Raw genomic sequence first — 21447 nt, forward strand, 5'->3', positions numbered from 1 at the left:
AAGTGATTTCATATTCACTATCTCACTTTTTTAAATGGCCTGGAGGTTTAAGGTGTCTCTTCACAGACACAGAAACAGATACAGTGAATACAACACTTGCAGGATGATATTCTTCAAACCTTTCACAGACGAGTAGCATAGTTCATTAACATTTAAGTGTGTCTGTGTGTGAACACATATGTGTCAATGGACCAGTCATTTTGAATGCCCATCCCGTTTCCTGAACTAGATGATCAGATTTCAAAGTCATGAAGCATGGTTTCCAATTCCTCGCTATGCTCTCCAGGTCAGTTGAAGAAGTGCTTAGTCTGGGTGAATCTACACAACCGACTAATGTGCCTACCAAGCTTGGAGGAAGAAGGTGTGAAACTATGAGCAGCGATTGTTTCGCAGCTTGTTTGCATGAAGGCATAGTAGGTGCAGTGAATATAGTCACCTTTTCTCATTGTGTGTTTCTATGAACAAGGTTTTAAATCTTCATGATCTTCAGATTCTTTCTGGTAGGTTTGGGCTTGAGTCACCCTCTTCAAATTCCCTTTCAATGCGATAATTCCAGCATTCTGTCAACAAACAAAGACAGTATGAGTTAAATGAGCCAACTGCATCAGTGAGAAGGGGTGTCCAGTGTGGGTTCTCTGTAGCCAAGGGGAGTCAGGTGGGGAAATGGCTCAAATAAAACTGTGTGATCTAATCTCCCTAAGAGTTCTCAGGCTTTAGGAGAATTAGTAAAAGGTGGACACAGACAGAATGTAAATGGAAAGTTTAACAGCTTGCTTTCCAAGACAGTGGATTGCAGTTTCCTGTACTCACAGAAATTTTGTGAAAACAGCACTGTTGTAATGAAGAGTTTTACATTCTCAGCTGCTGAAGACTGTGCCAGGGATGGAAATGAAAGCAGTCACTGCTGGTGACCACAACCCAGAAGCTGAAACCACACTCTAATTTTGCACAAAATTGCTGGTTCTTACTCTTCTTTGCTTCTGACTTTTCATTTTGACTGCAAGGATTACATCTAGTTATGTGTAAAATAACATCTTGAGAATAAACTGAAGAAAACCATTTAGCCCTCAGTCATTTGTACTAACCCACAACATGTTAGTACACTACCAGTCAGCCTCCAGTATCAAAGTCAGTATGATCATGGTAATCTGAGGTGGAAGGGACATCCAAAGAAGCACCAAAGAAAGACAAGGAGGATGGAAAGGAAGGAGGAGAAAGAAAAGGATGAGGAGTGAGTTTTCATTTGGAAAAGGAAAAATTGGACTTACATTTATGTGAATATATTGACTAATCTTAGAATTAACAGCAGGTTACAGAAAATGGTGGGAGTTTATTAAAAGATGAGACTATCTACCAGCTCTATTGAGCCACCCTGTTATTGAGAATTGGTGACCAATAGCTTAAAAGTTTTTAGCCTTTTCTTTTTTTTTTTTTTAAAGATTTATTTATTTATTTATGATAGACACACAAACAGAGAGAGAGAGAGAGAGGCAGAGACACAGGCAGAAGGAGAAGCAGGCTCCACGCCGGGAGCCTGACGCGGGACTCGATCCCGGGTCTCCAGGATCGCGCCCTGGGCCAAAGGCAGGCGCCAAAATGCTGAGCCACCCACGGATCCCCTAGTTTTTAGCCTTTTCATCTAAAGACTACTTTTTGGGGGCACCTGGGTGGCTTAGTTGATTGTCTGACTCTTGGTTTTGGCTCAGGGTTGTGAAATGGAGACCTGTGTTGGGCTCCACACTCAATGTGGAACCTGCTTAAGATTCTCTCTTTCTTTCTCCCCCACAATTCTAAACAAATAAATAAAATAAAAAAAATAAAGACTACTCTTTGGAGGAATAAAACTAACCATATTTATAAAAGATTTATTTATTTATTTTTCAGAGAGCTGGCATTAAAATGTTAATTCTCAAGCACACTCCTCTGCTGAGCATGGAGCCCTGTGTGGGGCTCAATCTCACAACTCTGAGATCACGACCTGAGCCAAAATCAAGAGATGGTTGCTTAAGTGACTGAGCCACCCAGGTGCCCCCAAATTAACCACTAAACTCAAGAAAAAGTGGCTTGAATTTCCAGTAAGAATTTAAAAAAAAATTTTATTTATTTATGAGAAACACACAGAGAGAGGCAGAGACACAGGCAGAAGGAGAAGCAGCCTCCCTTCGGGGACCCCGATGTGGGACTTGATCCCAGGACCCTGGGATCATGACTTGAGCTGAAGGCAGATGCTCAACCACTGCGCCACCCAGGTGCCCCCTCCATTAAGAATTTCCAAGTAGAATTTGCTTTCTACTATTTGGTGTCAATTTTTTCAACAGTCGCCTATCCTAGCAGTGAGATTCAACACTCTTTTCCTATCACAATCATGACTTATCTCTTGACTTTACATGAGGTACAGATTCAAGATACAGAAGTGAAACATGAATAAATGAATAAGTAAATGAGTTGAGAATGCTTGAAAAAATAGATCTTAGAAACAGGACCTCTGCAAAAGTCTTGATAGATCAAATCAAAACATTTATTCCAACCTGCACCCCATTTTAAAGTTTGTATTTGGGCACAAGAAGCAAAAATTCCAGAAAGAACCTCCTAGGAAGATAGTTGAAATTTGACATTTCTAGTGCACATACTGTACACAGAGAGGGTAACATTTTAATGTAATTTATTTGAAATGCTTCCAGAAAAGTTTAAGGCCATTATACAAAAACATTCATTTCATCAAAACATTCACTTTCTTCTCATAGGCCAGTACTTAACAGACCTCTTGTCTCAACATACTGGCCAAAGTGGCCGATGGCTCTTGCAGAAAATGATTTCCTCTTCCTCCACCATCAAACATCAGTTCTCAGCTTATGTCTGCTTTTATCTGCAGTTCATTCACTTGCTAAATCAATAACGATTTGAGAAACAAAGCAATTTTAAATAAACTCATAATAGAAAAAAATTCACCAAGTTTAAAATCTATAAATACAGAAATATGTTTTACAGGGTAAAATTGACCACAATATTTTTTCGTTTTTGAAAAATAAGTAATATTACCTTGTTTTCATATTGATACATCTTGTCACACAGCTTCTTTGAATGCACATGTTAGATGTACATAATAAAATGATAACATAGCATTTACTGCTTTCTGTAAACTCAAAAGACACAGAAGATTTAAAAAAAATTTTTGGCAATAATTTAGAATCATTACTACTAGTGCTGGTGTGGGAATAATTTTGCACAAGTCATCCTTGATATTTACACTCACAGGGAGCTTCTCTGTGTATTCAGTTAACTTTTTTTAAAGGTTGGCAGTCTACCCTGCATTGTAAATCAAGGCTAGACAAGGAGGTTACTAGTTTGGCTAACTGATTCTACTTAATCATAGAGTTAATTAAAATTGGCCTACAGAGAATGTAATTATGACTGATCATAGCACAGAGCCTGAGACGGCAAAGTGTTGACCCAAAAGCAGAGCAGGAAAACCCAAGACTCTGGCCTCTCCCAGAAGGGCACTGGATCTTGCTTTTCTCTGAATGTTTCCTGCCTAAGGTCATGATGAAGCACTTCTTCCAAATTCTTCTCATATGTTTCGATAAACAGAGTCACTGACTCACCTACAGTCTCTTCCTCAATGCTCCAAAATATGAGTAGCCCTTGGCACATGAAACAAAGTGATGATGGGCCTTCTCATTATCCTGCCAGGTATCCCCCAGGCCTTTTGAGTTCTATTCTGGTATTTGAAATGGCTCTCTAAAGCAAGCCAGCAACTATGACAGAGACCCCTTAGTGCAACTGCATTTCATTCAAGATTCAGAGCTGACAGCTGCTTTTGGGCTAGTTCTCTTAAGGTCTATTCCAAGAGACTATTCCAAGTCCTAATAGATTATTTGCACTGAATGATATCAACATAGTGCTTCTTCCTTTGCAAAATTAAGCATCCAGAATCCCCAAGTATGTGTTCACGCTTTTGGGATGGATAACATTGAACCAGGTTCACTGTAAGGACTGATCTTTTTCCGTTTTCCTGCAAAGATCATCATGATACACAAGTGACTTCCTCATGCCCTGTAAATTCCATGCTTTCAGCTATCATGTCAAAGAGCTAGAAAAGCACTAGAGAAAACACAGGAGGACTCTTAAGCAATCTACATGAAACAGTAGTTTAGAGATTCTTTTCTATTGGTTTAAATCCAGCAGAACACATGAAAGTAACTTGTTCAAGTACCTCTCCAACCATCCAGACACTTGTGAAATGCAACACAAGGTGAGTTGCCACGGAACCCCAGCTTACACAGACAGATTGGCAGTTACAGTACTAGGGACAAGGATACAGATACAAGGGACTGGGTCAACAGGGTCACGAAAGTATTAAAAAGTGCTTCTCCAAACTGTTCCATTTGTGGAATGCAAATACTGTACAGGTAAGACACAGGGTTACTTCCAGGAAGTACACACGCCTCTGTCAGACATTGCTCTCAACGTGCCTGCTGTTCCCACAGGAAGAGTCTGTCTGTTCCATGCGCTCATAGTCGAGGCTGACCTCACTCGTGTCCATACTACAGTCTGACTCACTGTCTGATTGGTCCATCTGCTCAAGTTTTGTTTCTCCCTGTGGCTCCCTGCTCCCAGTGGCAGGATTTAGGAACGGTCCCTCGGAGTCCAGGTCCCCAGCCTGCCCAGCAGCACACAGAACTGTTTCTTTGGCTTGACGAATGCAGTTGAGCCACTGCTGTTTGTTGAAGGTGTCGTTGGCTTGTAGTGAGTGGGTCTGACTTTGGGATCCGTTTTTGAAACTTACTCTGAAGAAGTTTTTAACTAGAAGTGAAAAATACATATAAAAAAGGTCAATGGACAGGTCTTTCCCAGGTCAAAGATGGCCTTAACTCCCCCTGTATCTAGGGCAGACATCATTCATTCATTGTGAAACCTGTCCCATCAGTCCAGGACATGGCTCAGCTCTGCCCTGCAGCCACCACTGACTAAGTTTGATGCCAAGGTAACTCTCAGTTGCCTGTGATGCTAGCAAATGGACCTCAGTTTAAACCCGGGTGCATATTAAAATCCCTTGTGAACTTGTTGAAAACATAGATGCCCAGACCCTACCCTTAGAGATTAGGATTCAATAGGTACAAGGTCGGTGGGCCTAATAATCTGGAATTTCAACCACTGCCCCAAACTACAGCCTTTTCAAGTTTCAGAAGCTCTATGGAATATCAAAACATGCCCATGATCCTCCACACAATGGTACCTGTATATCTAGTACCTGAATGGTTGAGAAGATAGGTAAAGACTCAGAGCAGTTACAAGTTCAGTTTCATTTTAAAATAAAAATGCATTTTCATTATCTCCAGAGGAGTTGTGTGCATTTGAAAAACGGTAGTGTACAGTTTGGAAGACCTTTTATTTAGTTTAACTGGCACATAACAGGTCCCACATGCCATGTGCAACGCTTGGTTCACAGAAGCACGTGTGCTCAGTCCCCTTGCACTAATTCTGTAGCCAGTGGGCTGGGGAACTACCACTTCAGACAAATTCAGGCTCCACCCTTTGCTCCTGGCAAGCGCCTTAACTTCTCCATGTCTCAGTGTCCTTCTTTGTAAAATGGGAGAAACAAAGAGAACCTATCTTATAAGATTATTATGAGGGCTAAATGTGATAATATATGTACTGATACAATTACAGGCACACAGTCAGTATTCAACCACCACCAGCACCACCACCACCAAGGTGGAGGAACTGATGAGTAGGTAAGAGGCAGTACATACTCATTATTTTGACAATATGATGCCAGTGTTAACCCAAGAGGCTTGAATGTCACTTTCTCAAGGAAGACTCCTCTGATCATTTCCCCCAAAGCAAACCTCCAGCTGTTATCCCTATCTACCTTATACTAGGTTTTAGTTCTCTTAATGGCATCTGAATATTTCTTCATCGTTTATCTCCTATCATAATGTAAGCTCTGTAGGGGCAAGGAATTTGACCTAGTTTACCAGTGTGTACTAGTTCCTGGAATGACACATACAAGATACTCTGGAAACGCTGCCATCTTAGCTTCTCTTGGTTAATTTCTTTGTTTAAGTCTCAAGTTAGGGAAGCCCATTCAAGTAATTGCAGATGAATCCTCAACCCAGATGACCATTCTCGAGCTTCTTCAGGGACCAGCCTGCTGGCTCAACAAGAGCCACCAGTAAGCAACTGGTATCGACATAGGGACTAACAGGTGTCAAGCATGCTTTTATTCAATAGAAGGAGATAGAGAAAAGGAACCTAAGGAGCACCTGTTTTGTGCAGACAGGTTTACTTGTAGTATCTTAATCCTTAAAACAACTTTAGAAAGTAGGAATGTATACATGCCCATTTTGCAGATGGGAAACTGAGGCTCACAGAGATTGCACAAGGTTACACAGGCAGTGAGTAATGAGACAGCACTGGAATGTAGCGTGACTCTGAGGCCATGGCTCTTCTCTTTCCCCCAGCCACTCCCTCTGAACCACCACAACCAAAACCATTCAACAGGTCAAAACTGACTGCCATCCATACTTCTCTCATTGTTGCTAAATGCCCCACGCAAGGAGCCGCCCAGCCTCACTTCTCCATCCTGCAGGTCTTCCAGTAGGAGGTCCTTTACAGGGATTGGCTGCCGGTACAACTGGTAGCAGAGCTGCTCATTGTGGGTGACAGCTCGAGTGATCACAAGCACTTCTTGGAACAGGAAAACATGCAGTTTCTAGAAGAGAAGAATCCACAGGATTTTCTTAAGCAACAGTCTAATAAGAAGTTGATCAGTGGACTTCTGTGGGTAAGAGTTCCCCAGGTACCAGGTTCACATTGTATTATAAACTTCAAAGCTCAAATCTACCTCCAGAACAGAAGTCAGGCATTTTGGGGATATTTCCAGATGCATTTAGTGCCTATCCTGGAGGAATGTCTCCCTAGGATCCCCATGGAGAAGGCCTTTCTGCCTACAGACATCTGCAGCCAGGACTGCCAGCTCCAGGGACACCAATTCACATTGTATTTCACAACCTGTGCAGACACACATAGCCTCCAGCTTCCGTAAGAAAAAAGTGAGAAGGGGTAATAGAATAAAAGGAGCAATGAAGAAAAAAGAAGTTATTACCCCCACCCCCACCTGAGCTTTGGTTTATAGGACCCAATATAATCCTAAGAGATGATAATGAACAATAGTCTATAAAAGATGTGATGGGCATATCAAGCCTAATATTAATCTTTGCTTCCCAAACCCATAAAAACACTTATTCCTTAAACCACAGAGCTGAGTATCAGCCCCATTCGGGCACTTCAACTTGGAACACTGCCCATTCCCGAGGGAACCAGAGCATGCTGCTTTAGCCACAAAGAAAGATGATCAAAGAACTGGTCCTTCTCAGTTATGTTCCTCAGAACCTCAGTTCTCTGAAGAGGTTGTTCTTAAAAGGCTGAATGACTGATGTGTGTGTTGTGGGTGAAAAGAAAATCTCAAAAATAAAGACTTGTCTCAAACCACATCATGAAAGCAATTTTGCTGGGTGGAGCTGGGGTAAATTGGCTCCATTCAATTCCAAGTGCTAGACTCTTCTCACAGTTTGGAAATGCTGACGAATTGAAATGAAAAGATCTACAACATTTGCAGCTGGTTCTGGTTTTCCAATGGAGATATTTGGGAACGTGAACCCGGGGGTCTCAAAGAGGTGGAAACTCAGATTAGAATCTTGATTTGGGGGCAGGGGAAGCACATTCAGCATTATCAGACAATTTTATATTTGGGAGAAAAGAAACTTGTGGATCCCTCCCACACCCACTCTGACACACACACACACACACACACACACACACACACACACACACTTGTAGAAATTAAAGCTCAAATGTTGGGTGGTGGAAATATAAGTGATAATTTTGTACTAGGTGGAAGGAGGTTGAGGAGTGTGATTTTGTTTATCAAATGTGCATTTAAACAGAGTAAAGAAAAACTAAAAACAATAACAACAACAAAAAAGAACCAAGTTAAGGGCCTTTTTTTTGAGAAGGGGGATATAGAAAGAATGTTAAGACTTCTTTGGGGGATGGGGCAGGAAGGGGTTGGCCTTTGTTTTATATACTAAACTTTTTTTTTTTTTTTACAGTTTCTACTTCAATCAATCCTCTAACCAAAATAGACAATTTGAACTCAGATTGCGTGGGAAACTTTTTTTTTTTAAAGGTTTTATTAATTTATTCATGAGAGACACACAGAGAAAGGCAGAGACATAGGCAGAGGGAGAAGCAGGTTTCCTGCGGGGAGCCTAATGTGGGACTTGATCCCAGGACCCCAGAATCATGACCTGAGCCAAAGGCAGATGCTCAACCACTGAGCCATCCAGGTGTCTCTGGGAAACCTTTTTAAAATATCCCTTATGTATGAGTGTTCACTGAGAATTTCCATCCTTAGTCTCGGCTTCTTTTAGCTCTCAAGTTATCGAGCTTTCCTTTTGACACAGGACTTTGTTCATAATGGCTTCTATAATCTACTGGGAAAAGCAAATAACTAAAACAAACCTCCCACCTCAACTACTATCTTTGTTTTCAAAAATCTATCTGCCTGAAATATGAACTAGAGTTCATCTTTAAAGCCCTAGGTACATCCAGCCAGAGCCTCAGTCCTTTACTGATGGACAGAAAGAGAATAGGCCTCATTCCATGCAGTGATATATTTCCCTAACTATTTCCTACAGGGCTTCTGAGAAAGAATATTTAAGAAGCCAGAGTATTAGACATTAGAAGTCCATCAGGGCTTTCTGAAAATCAGCAAGAAGCAGAATTCAGCTTTCTAGCAATCAGTAACTCTATAGTCAAACAGAAACACTTCTTCAAGCAGTGGCCTGTGACCAGTCTCATTACCTCTGTTGTACCATTAGCTGGTTGGATCCACAGCAGCTCTGAGAATGGGTGCTATGACATACACTCAATGATTTCAAATAACATTTCCTAGCTTGCTCACGAATGCCACTCCAAAGTCCAGGTCAAAAGGTTGTCCCTTGAATCATCAAAGCTTTATTAAGAACTATTCAATCTAGTTTTGGCTTCTATTCTAAGGGTTAACTAGATACTGAAGATGAAATATAATAAAAGAAGAGATTCTCCTTTTAAATGGCTTTTCCAACATTGAATTTAAGTACATATTACATATAATAAAATCTAGTTGTTATATAGATATATATTTTTATGTATATGTATAAATTATAATATACAATATATATATTAGCATTAATTTCTACTGGCTACACACAAAAATAGTCTGGTGAGTTAAAAGAATTTTGAACTCACACAAAATTTAAATCCATCCTTTCTTTATACAAACATTCATTCATTCATTCCTTCACTCATTCACCTAACATTATTGAGTGCTTAGTCCATGCCAGGTCCCCATAATAAGGTGCTGGGGATTAACAAGACATGGTCTTTACCCTAAAAGATCATAGCATAATGGAAAATACTGACAGATATATGGTAGATAATTATAACCCATTGTAGTATGTGCTCCAGGGAGATCCATCCAAGTCACTACAACAGGAGAGAAGGAACAATTTTAATATCTACTCAGGAATAAAAAGCCAGGAAATTGGGTGGAGTTAAATATGTAGCCAATGGAGGGCAGGTTATTGTTTTAAAAAAGTAAAAATGGCAGTGTGTGGATGGGTACCAATCCATAAAAAAAGCAAAGAATTTCTCATAAACCTAAGAGTTTTAATTTAAGAGCTGTTTTTCTGAGATCATAATATACATTGTTAAAATCACCCCTTGTTTTTTGATATTAAAGCAGGAAGAGATGCTAACTGTTCTGTATTTGATATTGAAGGTCATGATCAAACAAAATACAAAGTTGGCAACCCTATGTTGGTTTCCAAAATTCTTCCTGAATATGTACTGGTTGTGAAATTTAAAATAAATAAATAAATAAATAAATAAATAAATAAATAAATAAAATACTTTGTATAAAATATGTAAGTATATATTAATTATAAGTTAGAAACAGAATGCATATTATTTATATATAAATTATAATACATAAATATACATACAATATATATCCAATTACATAGGGGATCCTATGATACAAAAGACACCGGAAAGCAATTTTTGTATAAAGCATGTGACCCTGGGTAGGAAAGGCATAGGAGGCTGGGCATCAAATGGATTAAGTGTTGGGGGAGGTCTAGGAGGAAACCACTGAAAGAGAGTAGCTACTCACCACTCCTCGATTGTTCTTCAGTTCTCCATGACAACACAGCACTCTCGAATTGTCGATTAGAGAGTCTTTCTGGCCTTCTTCCAAGTAAAGCAGCCGTTCTTTATAATAGCGGCACTCAGATTCCCCCGTCTTGGTGTTGATTTCTGCCACTATTCCCTGAATGATGTTTATCTATGGAAACAAAGAAGAAAGTATGGGGAAAGTAAGCAAACCATCCACACCAACAAGTCCCAGGGGCTCAGCCTAGAAGGTCACCAAGATAGACTTGTATCTAATTCTGAGATTCTGTTATCTAACTTGCTGCTTTGGGAAAAGGCAAAAATAAATACAAGTTTTGAATATATTGTGTCCATCTATCCATATACACATAGATATACATATACATACATACTATTTATATACACATATAGATATTTGTATTATATATAAAACTGATTTTTTTTCTGAGAGGAAGAGATATAAGGTATAGCTTTTGATGTGCAGGACTCATAACTACTGAGCTCTATGTTGCACATTTCTTCAAACATGCTTATAATGTTGAAAATATAGGCATATAAAAACTTTAGCCAAGGAGAGAAAACAAAGCAGGATGTAGTAGTCCCCAAAATGGATTATCTTTGGGGTTTAAACCCAGTTGCAAGGTGTCTCTACATGTACTCAATCTAACCTACAAACCATATTTGCAAATTGGCTGTGAAGAAATGGTTTGGATACCTTCTTTGTGATAAAATATAAATGATTTATAAAGGACAGAAAACTATACATGGAAAGAAGAAACACTAGATGTAATGATGGGAACCATTTTTCTATATACGTAACACTCACACGCATGCCTATAGCACATGTGAATAAGTTAGGGGTGAAGGGGTTTCACAGCAATGGTGGATAGACTATTGTTAATACAAAATGAAACAAAACAAAGCAATACAAGTACAGTACCCAGACACAATCAGTGAGCATTTATTCTGATGCGTTATTCTATCACATGTTCTATCACTTTCATGTCTAAAAGCTATAAAATACTAAAAAACAAAGGAACAAGAAATTAGTTGAGTAAAAACTCAATGACACCAACCAAAGGCAAAATGATGACTTCCTCTCCAGGGTCCTCTGTTCTCTAAGAGTGGAAAGATCAACAGTCCCATATATCTTGTGGTAATATATATTTTAAAGTTTTAATTTAAATTCCAGTTAGTTAACATAGGCTGTAATAGTATTTTTAGGTGGACAAATGATTCAACACTTCCATACAATACCCAGTGCTCATCATAAGCACACTCCTTAATCCCCATTACCTTTTTTACCCATCCCCCACACCTCCTCTGATCATAATCAATCTGTTTTCTATAGTTAAGAGTTTATTTCTTGGTTTGCCTCTTCATTGCTTCCCCCCCACACACATTCTTTGCTTGTTTTGTTTCTTAGATTCCACATATGAGTGAAATCATTTGGTATTTGTCTATCTCTGACTGACTTGTTTCACCTAGCATAATACTCTGTAGCTCCATCTATGTCCTTGCAAATGGCAAAATTTTATTCTTCATGGCAGAGTAATATTCCATTACACACACACACACACCATATGTTCTTTATCCATTCATCAGTTGATGGACAATTGGGCTGTTTCCATAATTTGGCTATTGTAGATAATGCTGCTGTAAACATCAGGGTGCATGTATCCCTTCAAATTAGCATTTTGGTATTCTTTTGGTAAATACCTAATAGTACAATTGTTGGATCATAACGTAGTTCTATTTTTAACTTTTTGAGGAACCTCCATACTATTTTCCACAGTGGCTGCACCAGTTCGCATTTCCACCAACAGTGCACGAGGGTTCCTCTTTCTCCACATCCTCATCAACACCTATTGTTTCTTGTGTTGTTGATTTTAGCCACTCTGACAGGAGTGAGGTGGTATCTCGTTGTTTTGATTTGTGTTTTCCTGATGATCAGTGATATTGAGCACCTTTTTTTGTGTCTATTGGCTGTCCGTATGTCTTCTTTGGGAAAATGTCTATTCATGTCTTCTGCCCATTTTTAATTGGATTATTCATTTTGGGGCATTTTTATAAGTTCTTTTTATATTGTGGATACTAACCTTTTTTCAGGTATGTCATTTGCAAATAGCTTCTCCTATTCTGTAGGTTGCCTTTTAGTTTTGGTGATTGTTTCCTTCACTGTACATAAGCTTCTTATTTTGATGAAGTCCCAATAAACAATTTTTGCTTTTGCTTCCCTGGCCTCAGGAAACATATCTAAAAAGAAGCTGCCACAGCCATTGTCAAAGATTACTGCCTGTCTTCTCCTCTAGGACTTTGATAGTTTCCTGTTTCACATTTAGATCTTTCATCCATTTTGAATTTATTTTTATTTATTTATTTATTTTATAATAAATTTATTTATTTATTTTTTAATTTTTTTAAATTTATTTATGATAGTCACAGAGAGATAGAGAGAGGCAGAAACACAGGCAGAGGGAGAAGCAGGCTCCATGCACCAGGAGCCCGACGTGGGATTCGATCCCGGGTCTCCAGGATCGCGCCCTGGGCCAAAGGCAGGCGCCAAACCGCTGCGCCACCCAGGGATCCCATAAATTTATTTTTTATTGGTGTTCAATTTGCCAACATACAGAATAACACCCAGTGCTCATCCCGTCAAGTGCCCCCCTCAGTGCCCGTCACCCATTCACCCCCACCCCCGCCCTCCTCCCCTGAATTTATTTTTGTGTATGGTGTAAGAAAGTGGCTCAGTTTCATTCTTTTGTATGTTACTTTCCAGTTTTCTCAACATCATTTGTTGAAGAGACTCTCTTTTTCCCATTGGATATTCTGTTGAAGATTAATTGACCATCTAGTTGTGGGTTCATTTCTGGCTTTTCTGTTCTGTGCCAATGATTGATGGGTCTATTTTTGTGTCAGTAGCTTACTGTTTTGATCACTACAATTTTGTAATATAATTTAAAGTCTGGAATTGTGATGCCTTCAGCTTTGCTTATTTTTTTTTTTTCAAGGTTCCTTTAGCTATTCGGGGTCTTTTGTAGTTGCATACAAGTTTTAGGATCGTTTGTTCTAGCTCCATGAAAAATGTTGGTATTTTGATAGGGATTGCATTAAATATATAGTCTGCTTTGGTATTATAGACATTTTAGCAATACTTGTTCTTCCAATGCATGAGCATGAAATGTCTTTCCATTTCTTTGTGTCATCTTCATTTTTTTTCATCAGTGTTTTATAGTTTTCAGAGACAGGTCTTTCAACTCTTTAGTTAGATTTATTCCTAGGTATCTTACTGTTTTTGGCACAACTGTAAATGGGATTGATTCCTTAATTTCTCTTTCTGCTGCTTCATAACTGATGTGTAGACATGCAACCAATTTCTATATGTTTATTTTTTTATCTGGTGAGTTTACTGAATTCGTTTATCAATTCTAGCTATTTATTTATTTATTTATTATAGTCACACAGAAAGAGAGAGAGACAGAGAGAGAGAGAGAGAGAGAGAGAGAGAGAGAGGGGCAGAAACATAGGCAGAGGGAGAAGCAGGCTCCATGCACCGGGAGCCTGACGTGGGATTCGATCCCGAGTCTCCAGGATCGTGCCCTGGGCCAAAGGCAGGCGCTAAACCACTGCACCACCCAGGGATCCCCAATTCTAGCAATTTTTTGATGGAGTCTTTTGGGTTTTCTATATAGAGTATCATGTCATATGCAAATAGTGAAAGTTCGACTTCTTCCTTGCCAGCTTTAATGCCTTTAATTTCTTTTTGTTGTCTGATTGCTGTTGCTAGGACTTCCAGTATCATGTTAAATAACAGTGGTGGAAGTAAACATCCTGTCTTATTCCTGACTATAGAGGAAAGGCTCTCATTTTTCCTCCATTGAGGATGATATTAGCTGTGGGTTTTTCATATATGGCATTTATGATTTTTGAGGTATGTTCCCTCTAAACCTATTTTGTTCAGGGTTTTACCATGAATGGATGTTGTACTTTGTCAAATGCTTTTTCTGCATCTATTGACTATACCCTATGAACAGATGCATAATCTATATATTTTTGTAGCTATTATGACTTTCAAAGCTCATGTATTCTTTTTTCTATTTCCCAAAGTTTAGCGGTAGCACTATTTTGATAAAGACACATCCTTTTTCAAAGCACACAGGCTTTTTGTATCATAAAATAATGTCAATGTGACATTAAATATAAGTTCTATGAAATTAATCTGAGTTTTATTAACATAAAACAAATAATAAATAGAACTCTGGTACACAAACTTTCTTTGTTTCCCCCGCCCCCCCTTGGTTTTCAGACATGACTGATTACTTATTGTTACCTTCAAAAAAACCACCACACATACACAAAAAGAAATTAGGGATCCCTGGGTGGCTCAGCGGTTTAGAGCCTGCCTTTGGCTCAGGGCATAATCCTGGAGTCCCGGGACTGAGTCCCACATCGGGCTCCCTGCATGGAGCCTGCTTCTCTCTTTGCCTATGTCTCTGCCTCTCTCTCTCTGTGTCTGTCATGAATAAATAAATAAAATTTTTTAAAAAATTTTTACAAAACATACTAAAACTATGACTCATCCTTCAAATTAATTCAATTATTGCTCATTGAGCATCTGTTCAGTGTCAAATTAGGTGGTATCATTCAAAGAAATGAGACAGGGTCCCTGCCCTCAAGAAGCTTTAAAATATATGGGAGATATCTTATACACTCTTTTATGTCTACCCTAATCTTTTACCTTACTACATTTTTTTAAAAGATTTCATTTATTTATTCATGAAAGACACACACACACATACACACAGAGAGAGAGAGAGAGAGAGAGAGAGAGAGAGAGGCAGAGACACAGGCAGAGGGAGAAGCAGGCTCCATGCGGGGAGCCCAATGAGGGACTGGATCCCAGGTCTCCAGAATCAGGCCCTGGGCTGAAGGTGGCGCTAAACCGCTGAGCCACCTGGGCTGCCCCTACATTTTTATTTTTTATTTTTATTTTTAAAAAAGATTTATTTATTTATTTATGATAGACATAGAGAGAGAGAGAGAGAGAGAGAGAGAGAGAGAGAGAGAGGCAGAGACACAGGAGGAGGGAGAAGCAGGCTCCATGCCGGGAGCCCGACGTGGGACTCGATCCCGGGACTCCAGGATCACGCCCTGGGCCAAAGGCAGGTACCAAATCGCTGAGCCACCCAGGGATCCCTACATTTTTAATATATAGTGGAATCCATACTTTTAAAGGTCTTAGCGTTAATTGCTGTGGCTCTTTTTAGAGTTTACTATTACTAGGTTTACCTGTAAGTATCCAGGACAACAGAAAAATGATGTACTATAGGGATAAAAATGTGTTCACTTTCTAAGTTAACTCAGGGACTGAACAGCTGGCATATCACATGAAGATTAATAAACTCAAACAACACAGTGGTTCCTTGGGTAGCTATGACTACTGTCTGATGCTACTTCTTTCTCTGGTATTTGAAAAAATAGAGACAAACAACAGAAGTGATCAGTGTTATTCCACATTCTTTGTGGACATTATAATAGCACTTCTGGGTCTGCTTTCATTTACTTATTTTTTTTAAGATTTTATTTATTTATTCATGAGAGACACAGAGAGAGAGGTAGAGACATAGGCAGAGGGAGAAGCAGGTTCCATTCAGGGAGCCCAATGTGGGACTCGATCCAGGGACTCCAGGAACATGCCCTGGGCAGGAGGCGGGAGCTCAACCACCGAGAAACCCAGGCATCCCTCTGCTTTCATTTATTAAAAATGTTGTTTTGTAGTTATATCCACCTCTACACCATAAGCATCTAATTTCTTCACGGGTTCTTTTTTTTTTTTTTTATGAGATTTATTTATTCAAGAGAAAGAGAGAGAGAGTACAAGTGGGGTGAAGGGCAGAGGGAGAGAATCTCAAGCCGACTCCCTGTTGAGCACAGAGCCCACCCAGGGCTTGATCCCAAGACCAATGAGATCATGGTCATGGTCTGAGCTGAAACCAAGAGTGGGATGCTCAATCGACTGAACCACCCAGGTGCCCCAAGCATTGGTTCTTGAGAGGACTTTATTTTGCAGAATCACAGTGAGGAATAAAAGTGTAGATAGCAGATTGCCAATAGCAAATAGTCATGGTGGTTACGCATTTAAGTTCAACTTACTGTTGTATCTCTCATCAGGTTTCAAACTGAAGGGGAAGAACCGATAAAGCAAGATGACGACAAACATCTGGGAAGAGAATGGGGGTTAAGCCCACACATGCCATGATCATTACCCTCAAAGTGGAATCTGAAAGCCCTGTCTAGTTCCTTGGGTGGTAAGGTCGTCTACTCGTGGGCTTCTGACATGAACCAAGAATAGCAGCCAGCACTGCAGGAACAGCAGGACTGTTCTTCTCATTGATTTCAGTGATTTTTTTTTTTAAAGAGTTGGGGAACTGTGGCGGGCAGAGGGAAGAGATGGTCTGCGAGATCATTTGTAGCCTGAAACAATCCTTAGAATTTAAAATGTCAGAACAAACAGACTGCTGGAATATCTAAATATCGGAAGTTCTATTTAAAAATGTTCTCTTTGGGGGGAAAATGTCTATCAACCCTCCAAAACACTATTAAGAAATTCTAATAATGATGCGGTAGTTTATGCATTGCAGTAAAAGCGAGACTTTTTTTAGATCTAATTATAGGACTGGACACTTGATGTAGAAGCAATTTAGTTAGGTTCTCCAATTCTTCCCTTTTCATAGGTGGAAAATCTATTCAGGGAACATGTAATTCAAGCTACATCAGTACTCTGGGTTTTATATTCATCAAGCATTCACAATGTACCCAAGAGTACAGGGCTAAATATTTCTGCTCATCTGGGTTAATGCCCAGATGATTTTGAAAAGAAGGGAAAAAAACCCCCACAAAAACCCAAAACAACATTGCTGTGCCTCTATTGTGTAAATGGACATTTAGAAGACTTGCTTTGTAGACATTTTCAAACGCAGGTCTAACCATGCTTCACACACAAATCTGCCTGAATAACAAGGTACAGATTTAACTTTTAAAAATGACATCACATCTTATGCACCAGGGAAACTGGTACATCCTTTCATATCGCAAGCAATCTTATTCTTATACATTTTTTAAATCCAAACTTTCGGTCACTGGGTGGTTTTAGAAATAAAGCATTATTCTTTCATGCTGCATATTAAAAAGAAGAAATCTTAACAGTAAAAGAGCAGGCTCACATGCTTCAAAAAAGTAATTATTTAGACTAGCTTGAGTCCCCTGTTGTTTTCATTCCCACAGACCACACACTTGCTGGGATGAAATATGGAGAGGAGGCAACTCTACAGCATGCTTCCCAATGTAAAAACAGACATAATGAAGTGGAATGGGCCTCATCCCTGGAGCCTGTGTCCCCTATCTGTGCTGGATTGGGGACCTGGTCTATGTGTGTTTGCAATCAGTCAAGAGTACCTTTCTCCCATCTTTTCTATCCCTGCAAGGAGGCACCCAGCCCACCTCTGACCAGTGAGGCCTCTCTACAAAGCCTAGAGGCCAGACAGCTTTCTGTACTTCTACAGGCAACAGTGGCTCAAAGAAGCAGCCAGGCTTTCAGCTCCATGGGATAGGATCATAAAAAAGTGGAACAGGCACAGGTTTTGCAGCCCACACTGACAGATTTCAGATATCAACCTCATCATGTGCTGGCCCTAGAGCCAGGCAAGTTATTCAAGCCCTCCAAACCTCATCTGGAATATGGTCCTAACAAGCACAGCTATCTCACAGGTTATTATAAGGGTTAAATGAGACACATAACCTCTACAGTAATTATATAAAGCTAATTTACTAGGTATTCAAGAAATGTCAGCAGGTATTGCTAGAATTATTATTGTTTGTGATTGCTACTTGTTATTAAACCTCTCTCTGGGGGGAGATAGGCAGTTTGCTGGCAGATTTCATGGCTGCAGATTTCATAGCTTCAGATTTTCAAGTCACCTATGCATATCCTCTTTCTGTGCCAGATACAGTCAGGGAATGGACTCTTTGAATTGGTCTCTAGGCCTCATCCCCATGGCTCCTCCCTCAGCAGGTTTCTATGACTGTATGTTGAGCATCCTCTCAACTTGCCTCTTTGTCTGTGGTCCCTTCCTCCTCTGTCCCCTGTCTTACAGACAAGGAGAGTAATGTGTCCAAGATTCCACAGCTTGTCAGTACTGGGGCTGGGATTTGAACTCTGAATCCCAGCTACTTAGAAAACAAAAAACAAACAAAACACAGCAAAGGAAAACTATCTCAAACTGATATTTAAAACCTTCTATAACCAGATCTGAACCCCCATCCTCTGCCTTCTCTTCTGCTGTTCGTCAGATTATCGGTTGTCAACCCCAGGCAGACAGATCCATGGTATTCCCCAGGCATCACCTGTCCTGTCATTCCTCCATAGCTTTGCTCAGGCCACTGGCTCCTCCTGGCCATCACCTCTTCTCTGTCCCACAGAGCACCCTAATCAGAACCAAGTTCCAAGGACAGAACACTCACTGTTCACAATATTCTCATAAGATGAATCAATTTTTCCTGGTCTTCTTTTGCTGCTAGGGAAGAATGAACCTCTCTCCATACTCAATAAACATTTTCTGGTGAGCAGGAAGTTTGACTAGGTTGGTTCCTCACTGCAGTCAGAGGAGAGCTGGATCTGAAATGGGTGTTGACTTTGCAGATGGGCTCAGGGGCTAAAGTAAGATGCAACTCCCATTTGCTAAACAGAGATATTCAATTTAAAATCTCCAGAGATCTTAAACCTCACAACCACTGTAACAAACAGATTACAGTTTATTATGAATTGTAATTACAGATTACAGAGTTACCTTTACAGAATCAAGAACTCTCAGAAATCAAAGGGACTTATTTGTTTATTTTTTTCCAAAGGGACCTTAGAGTGGATTTCATATAAACACTACATTATATAGGTTAGGAGACTGAGGCAGAGAGAGAAGTGACTTGTAAAATCAAAACATGACTGATAGTAACACCAAGCCTGGAAGCCAAGACCCCTGCATCCCATGTACCCAGAGACCCTTCATTCACCCATGCACCCAATCTGTTAGAGTAAGGGAGAAAACAAGGTAAAGACAGGAAGAAACAGATGAACTTACAGCTTCTTCCAGGTGCTGCTGATCTGGATTATCATTTGGTGTGTGCCTCAAGATTTCTCGAAGAAGCAGAGGGTATTTCACTAGACGGCTCCTTGGAATATCGAGAAAATTCCAGAGATCTAGCTTGCGGCTAAAGGGGGATTCTAAACATCGCTGTAGGAAATCCTGGACTCGATGATCTTGTTTTTTGTGGTCCAGCAGAGCTTTGGCGGCTACTTGATTGCTGCAATAGCTGTCGTAGGAGCTGAGACAAGGCAGCTAAGAAAGGAACACCAAAACAGGGTTGGAGTGTAGAGCTAATTGTTTTCTGAAGCTACAAGCAAGTATCACTTGTGTGGACTGCACAAAACCTAACTGGTCTCCAGGCCTGGCCAACATTCCTTTATCTGTATGGCTCCAGGAGACAGACTAGTAAAATCTTCAAAATAGCAAGCCATGAACAGTTTCTAGGCTTTGGCTTGCTTGCTCAAAGTTAATTTCTTAGTTGCACATTTACTTCCTTGATTAAGACCCTATCATAATTTGTTTGCATATTTCTGCCAATCTAAGCTAGAAATGAAAGAACCAAAATAACTGCATACGCATACAGCTCAAAATTTTCCTGAACTTCCAAAAGCATCTGGTGAGGGGAAAGCTTCCCATCTTTAAAAACAGCAAATGGGATTTCTTTAAAACTTATTCATAAGAAACTCATCTGGAAGACTTAGTGGCATAAAAAGAAAGCAAGAAGTCAGACTCTATGGCCCAGCCCTTTGCATGGCCTGGTGCAAGCATCTCTGTTAGTTGAAGATTACCTGATTCCAAAAGGTGGAATCAGAACTCCAAGAAGTGTAAAGCAAAAGTATAATTAGTAAAAAATTAGATGCAGGAAGCATTTAGGAAAATCTTTTATTTTATTTATTTATTTATTTATTTTTTTTTTTTTATTAATTAACTTTTATTGGTGTTTAATTTACCAACATACAGAAAAACACCCAGTGCTCATCCCGTCCAGTGTCCACCTCAGTGCCACAATGAGATACCACCTCACACCAGTGAGAATGGGGAAAATTAACAAGGTAGGAAAATCTTTTAAATTAGATTCTTGTCTATACCTCATGATTAGCATCACAATACCATGCAAAGAACATTTAAGCTTAAAGACCTTGGAACACTTCGACTCCACTATCTTCCTTCTACCAAAATATTAATTTCTCTCACATGTCCCATCAGTCACATTGTGCGAACACAGTCAGAGATCCAGTAAGAGGGCTGGCATCTCTCTTTTCCACTCCTTCCTATTAGTGGCATCCAAGGCTCAGCATCCTAATGCATGGGTTGTCAGCTTCCGTAAAAAGTGCCAGAGGCAATAAAAAAAAGCAGCCAATGGCCCTGCTGTGTTGGCTTCTTTCCCTTGGACTAAGAAGCCACATTTATCACAACACCTGCCCTGTGGAGGGATTCAGTGCAAGGCAGTGGCAAGAGGGTCTTTAATTTCTGCATCCTCAATACTTTGCACTGGGCCTACCGTTCACAGACATTCAAAGTTTATATTCTGAATTAATTAATAAATCAGTGTTTAATGATTTCCAGATTAGGAAATATTCGATAGTCTGGGAACATGGTTTAGAAGTAAGTTGTGGCAGCATCTGAACAATGGGTCAAAATGTAAGTATTCTGGTGCTTCTTTTATACTTCTTACTGAAATTATTTTCTCAGCAACTAAAACCAAAAAGAGATACCAAGGAAGTAATGTTTAAGTTCACTGTCGAGTTTAACATTCTTTGGTAAGGTTTACCTTCCTTACGTGTCATAAAAAACGACAAACCTTTATTTGTGTAAAAAGAGCTGCAGAAATTCTTTACTCAACCTTGTATTTGAAAGTAATGATAATTGCTACTTACACACACACACACACACCCCAGATGTAGTATTGTGGCTTGTAATTTAGATTTTCAGAGTTAATTAAAAAGAGCTTCAGGCCCTCTTAATTTCATTTCCACTTCCTCGCCTTTTAAAAAGACCTGGAAATGCCTGATGTTTTCATTATGGAGAAACAAATCAGCAGTAACTATGGGATGTAAACTAGTGAGGAACTCTGACCACACTGCTGCTC

The 21447-nt window shown here is 39.7% G+C and overlaps 1 protein-coding gene across 4 annotated transcripts in view; it reads right to left on the bottom strand.

Moving 5' to 3' along the window:
* Positions 1-2502: 2502 nt before the first annotated feature.
* The window catches only part of ARHGEF3 (Rho guanine nucleotide exchange factor 3), a 306587-nt gene continuing 287642 nt past the window's right edge, over positions 2503-21447 (bottom strand). For all 4 annotated transcript variants that reach the window (XM_041761095.1, XM_041761096.1, XM_041761094.1 and 1 more), the window contains 4 exons: positions 19353-19610; positions 10220-10390; positions 6529-6715; positions 2503-4803 (listed from right to left, as the gene is read on the bottom strand). In XM_041761095.1, the coding sequence (XP_041617029.1) occupies positions 4451-4803; positions 6529-6715; positions 10220-10390; positions 19353-19610 (969 nt within the window). In that variant the 3' untranslated portion in view covers positions 2503-4450. The remainder of the gene's footprint in view (positions 4804-6528; positions 6716-10219; positions 10391-19352; positions 19611-21447) is intronic.

Source organism: Vulpes lagopus, chromosome 7 (assembly GCF_018345385.1).
Source record: "Vulpes lagopus strain Blue_001 chromosome 7, ASM1834538v1, whole genome shotgun sequence".
Taxonomy (NCBI): Eukaryota; Metazoa; Chordata; class Mammalia; order Carnivora; family Canidae; genus Vulpes; species Vulpes lagopus.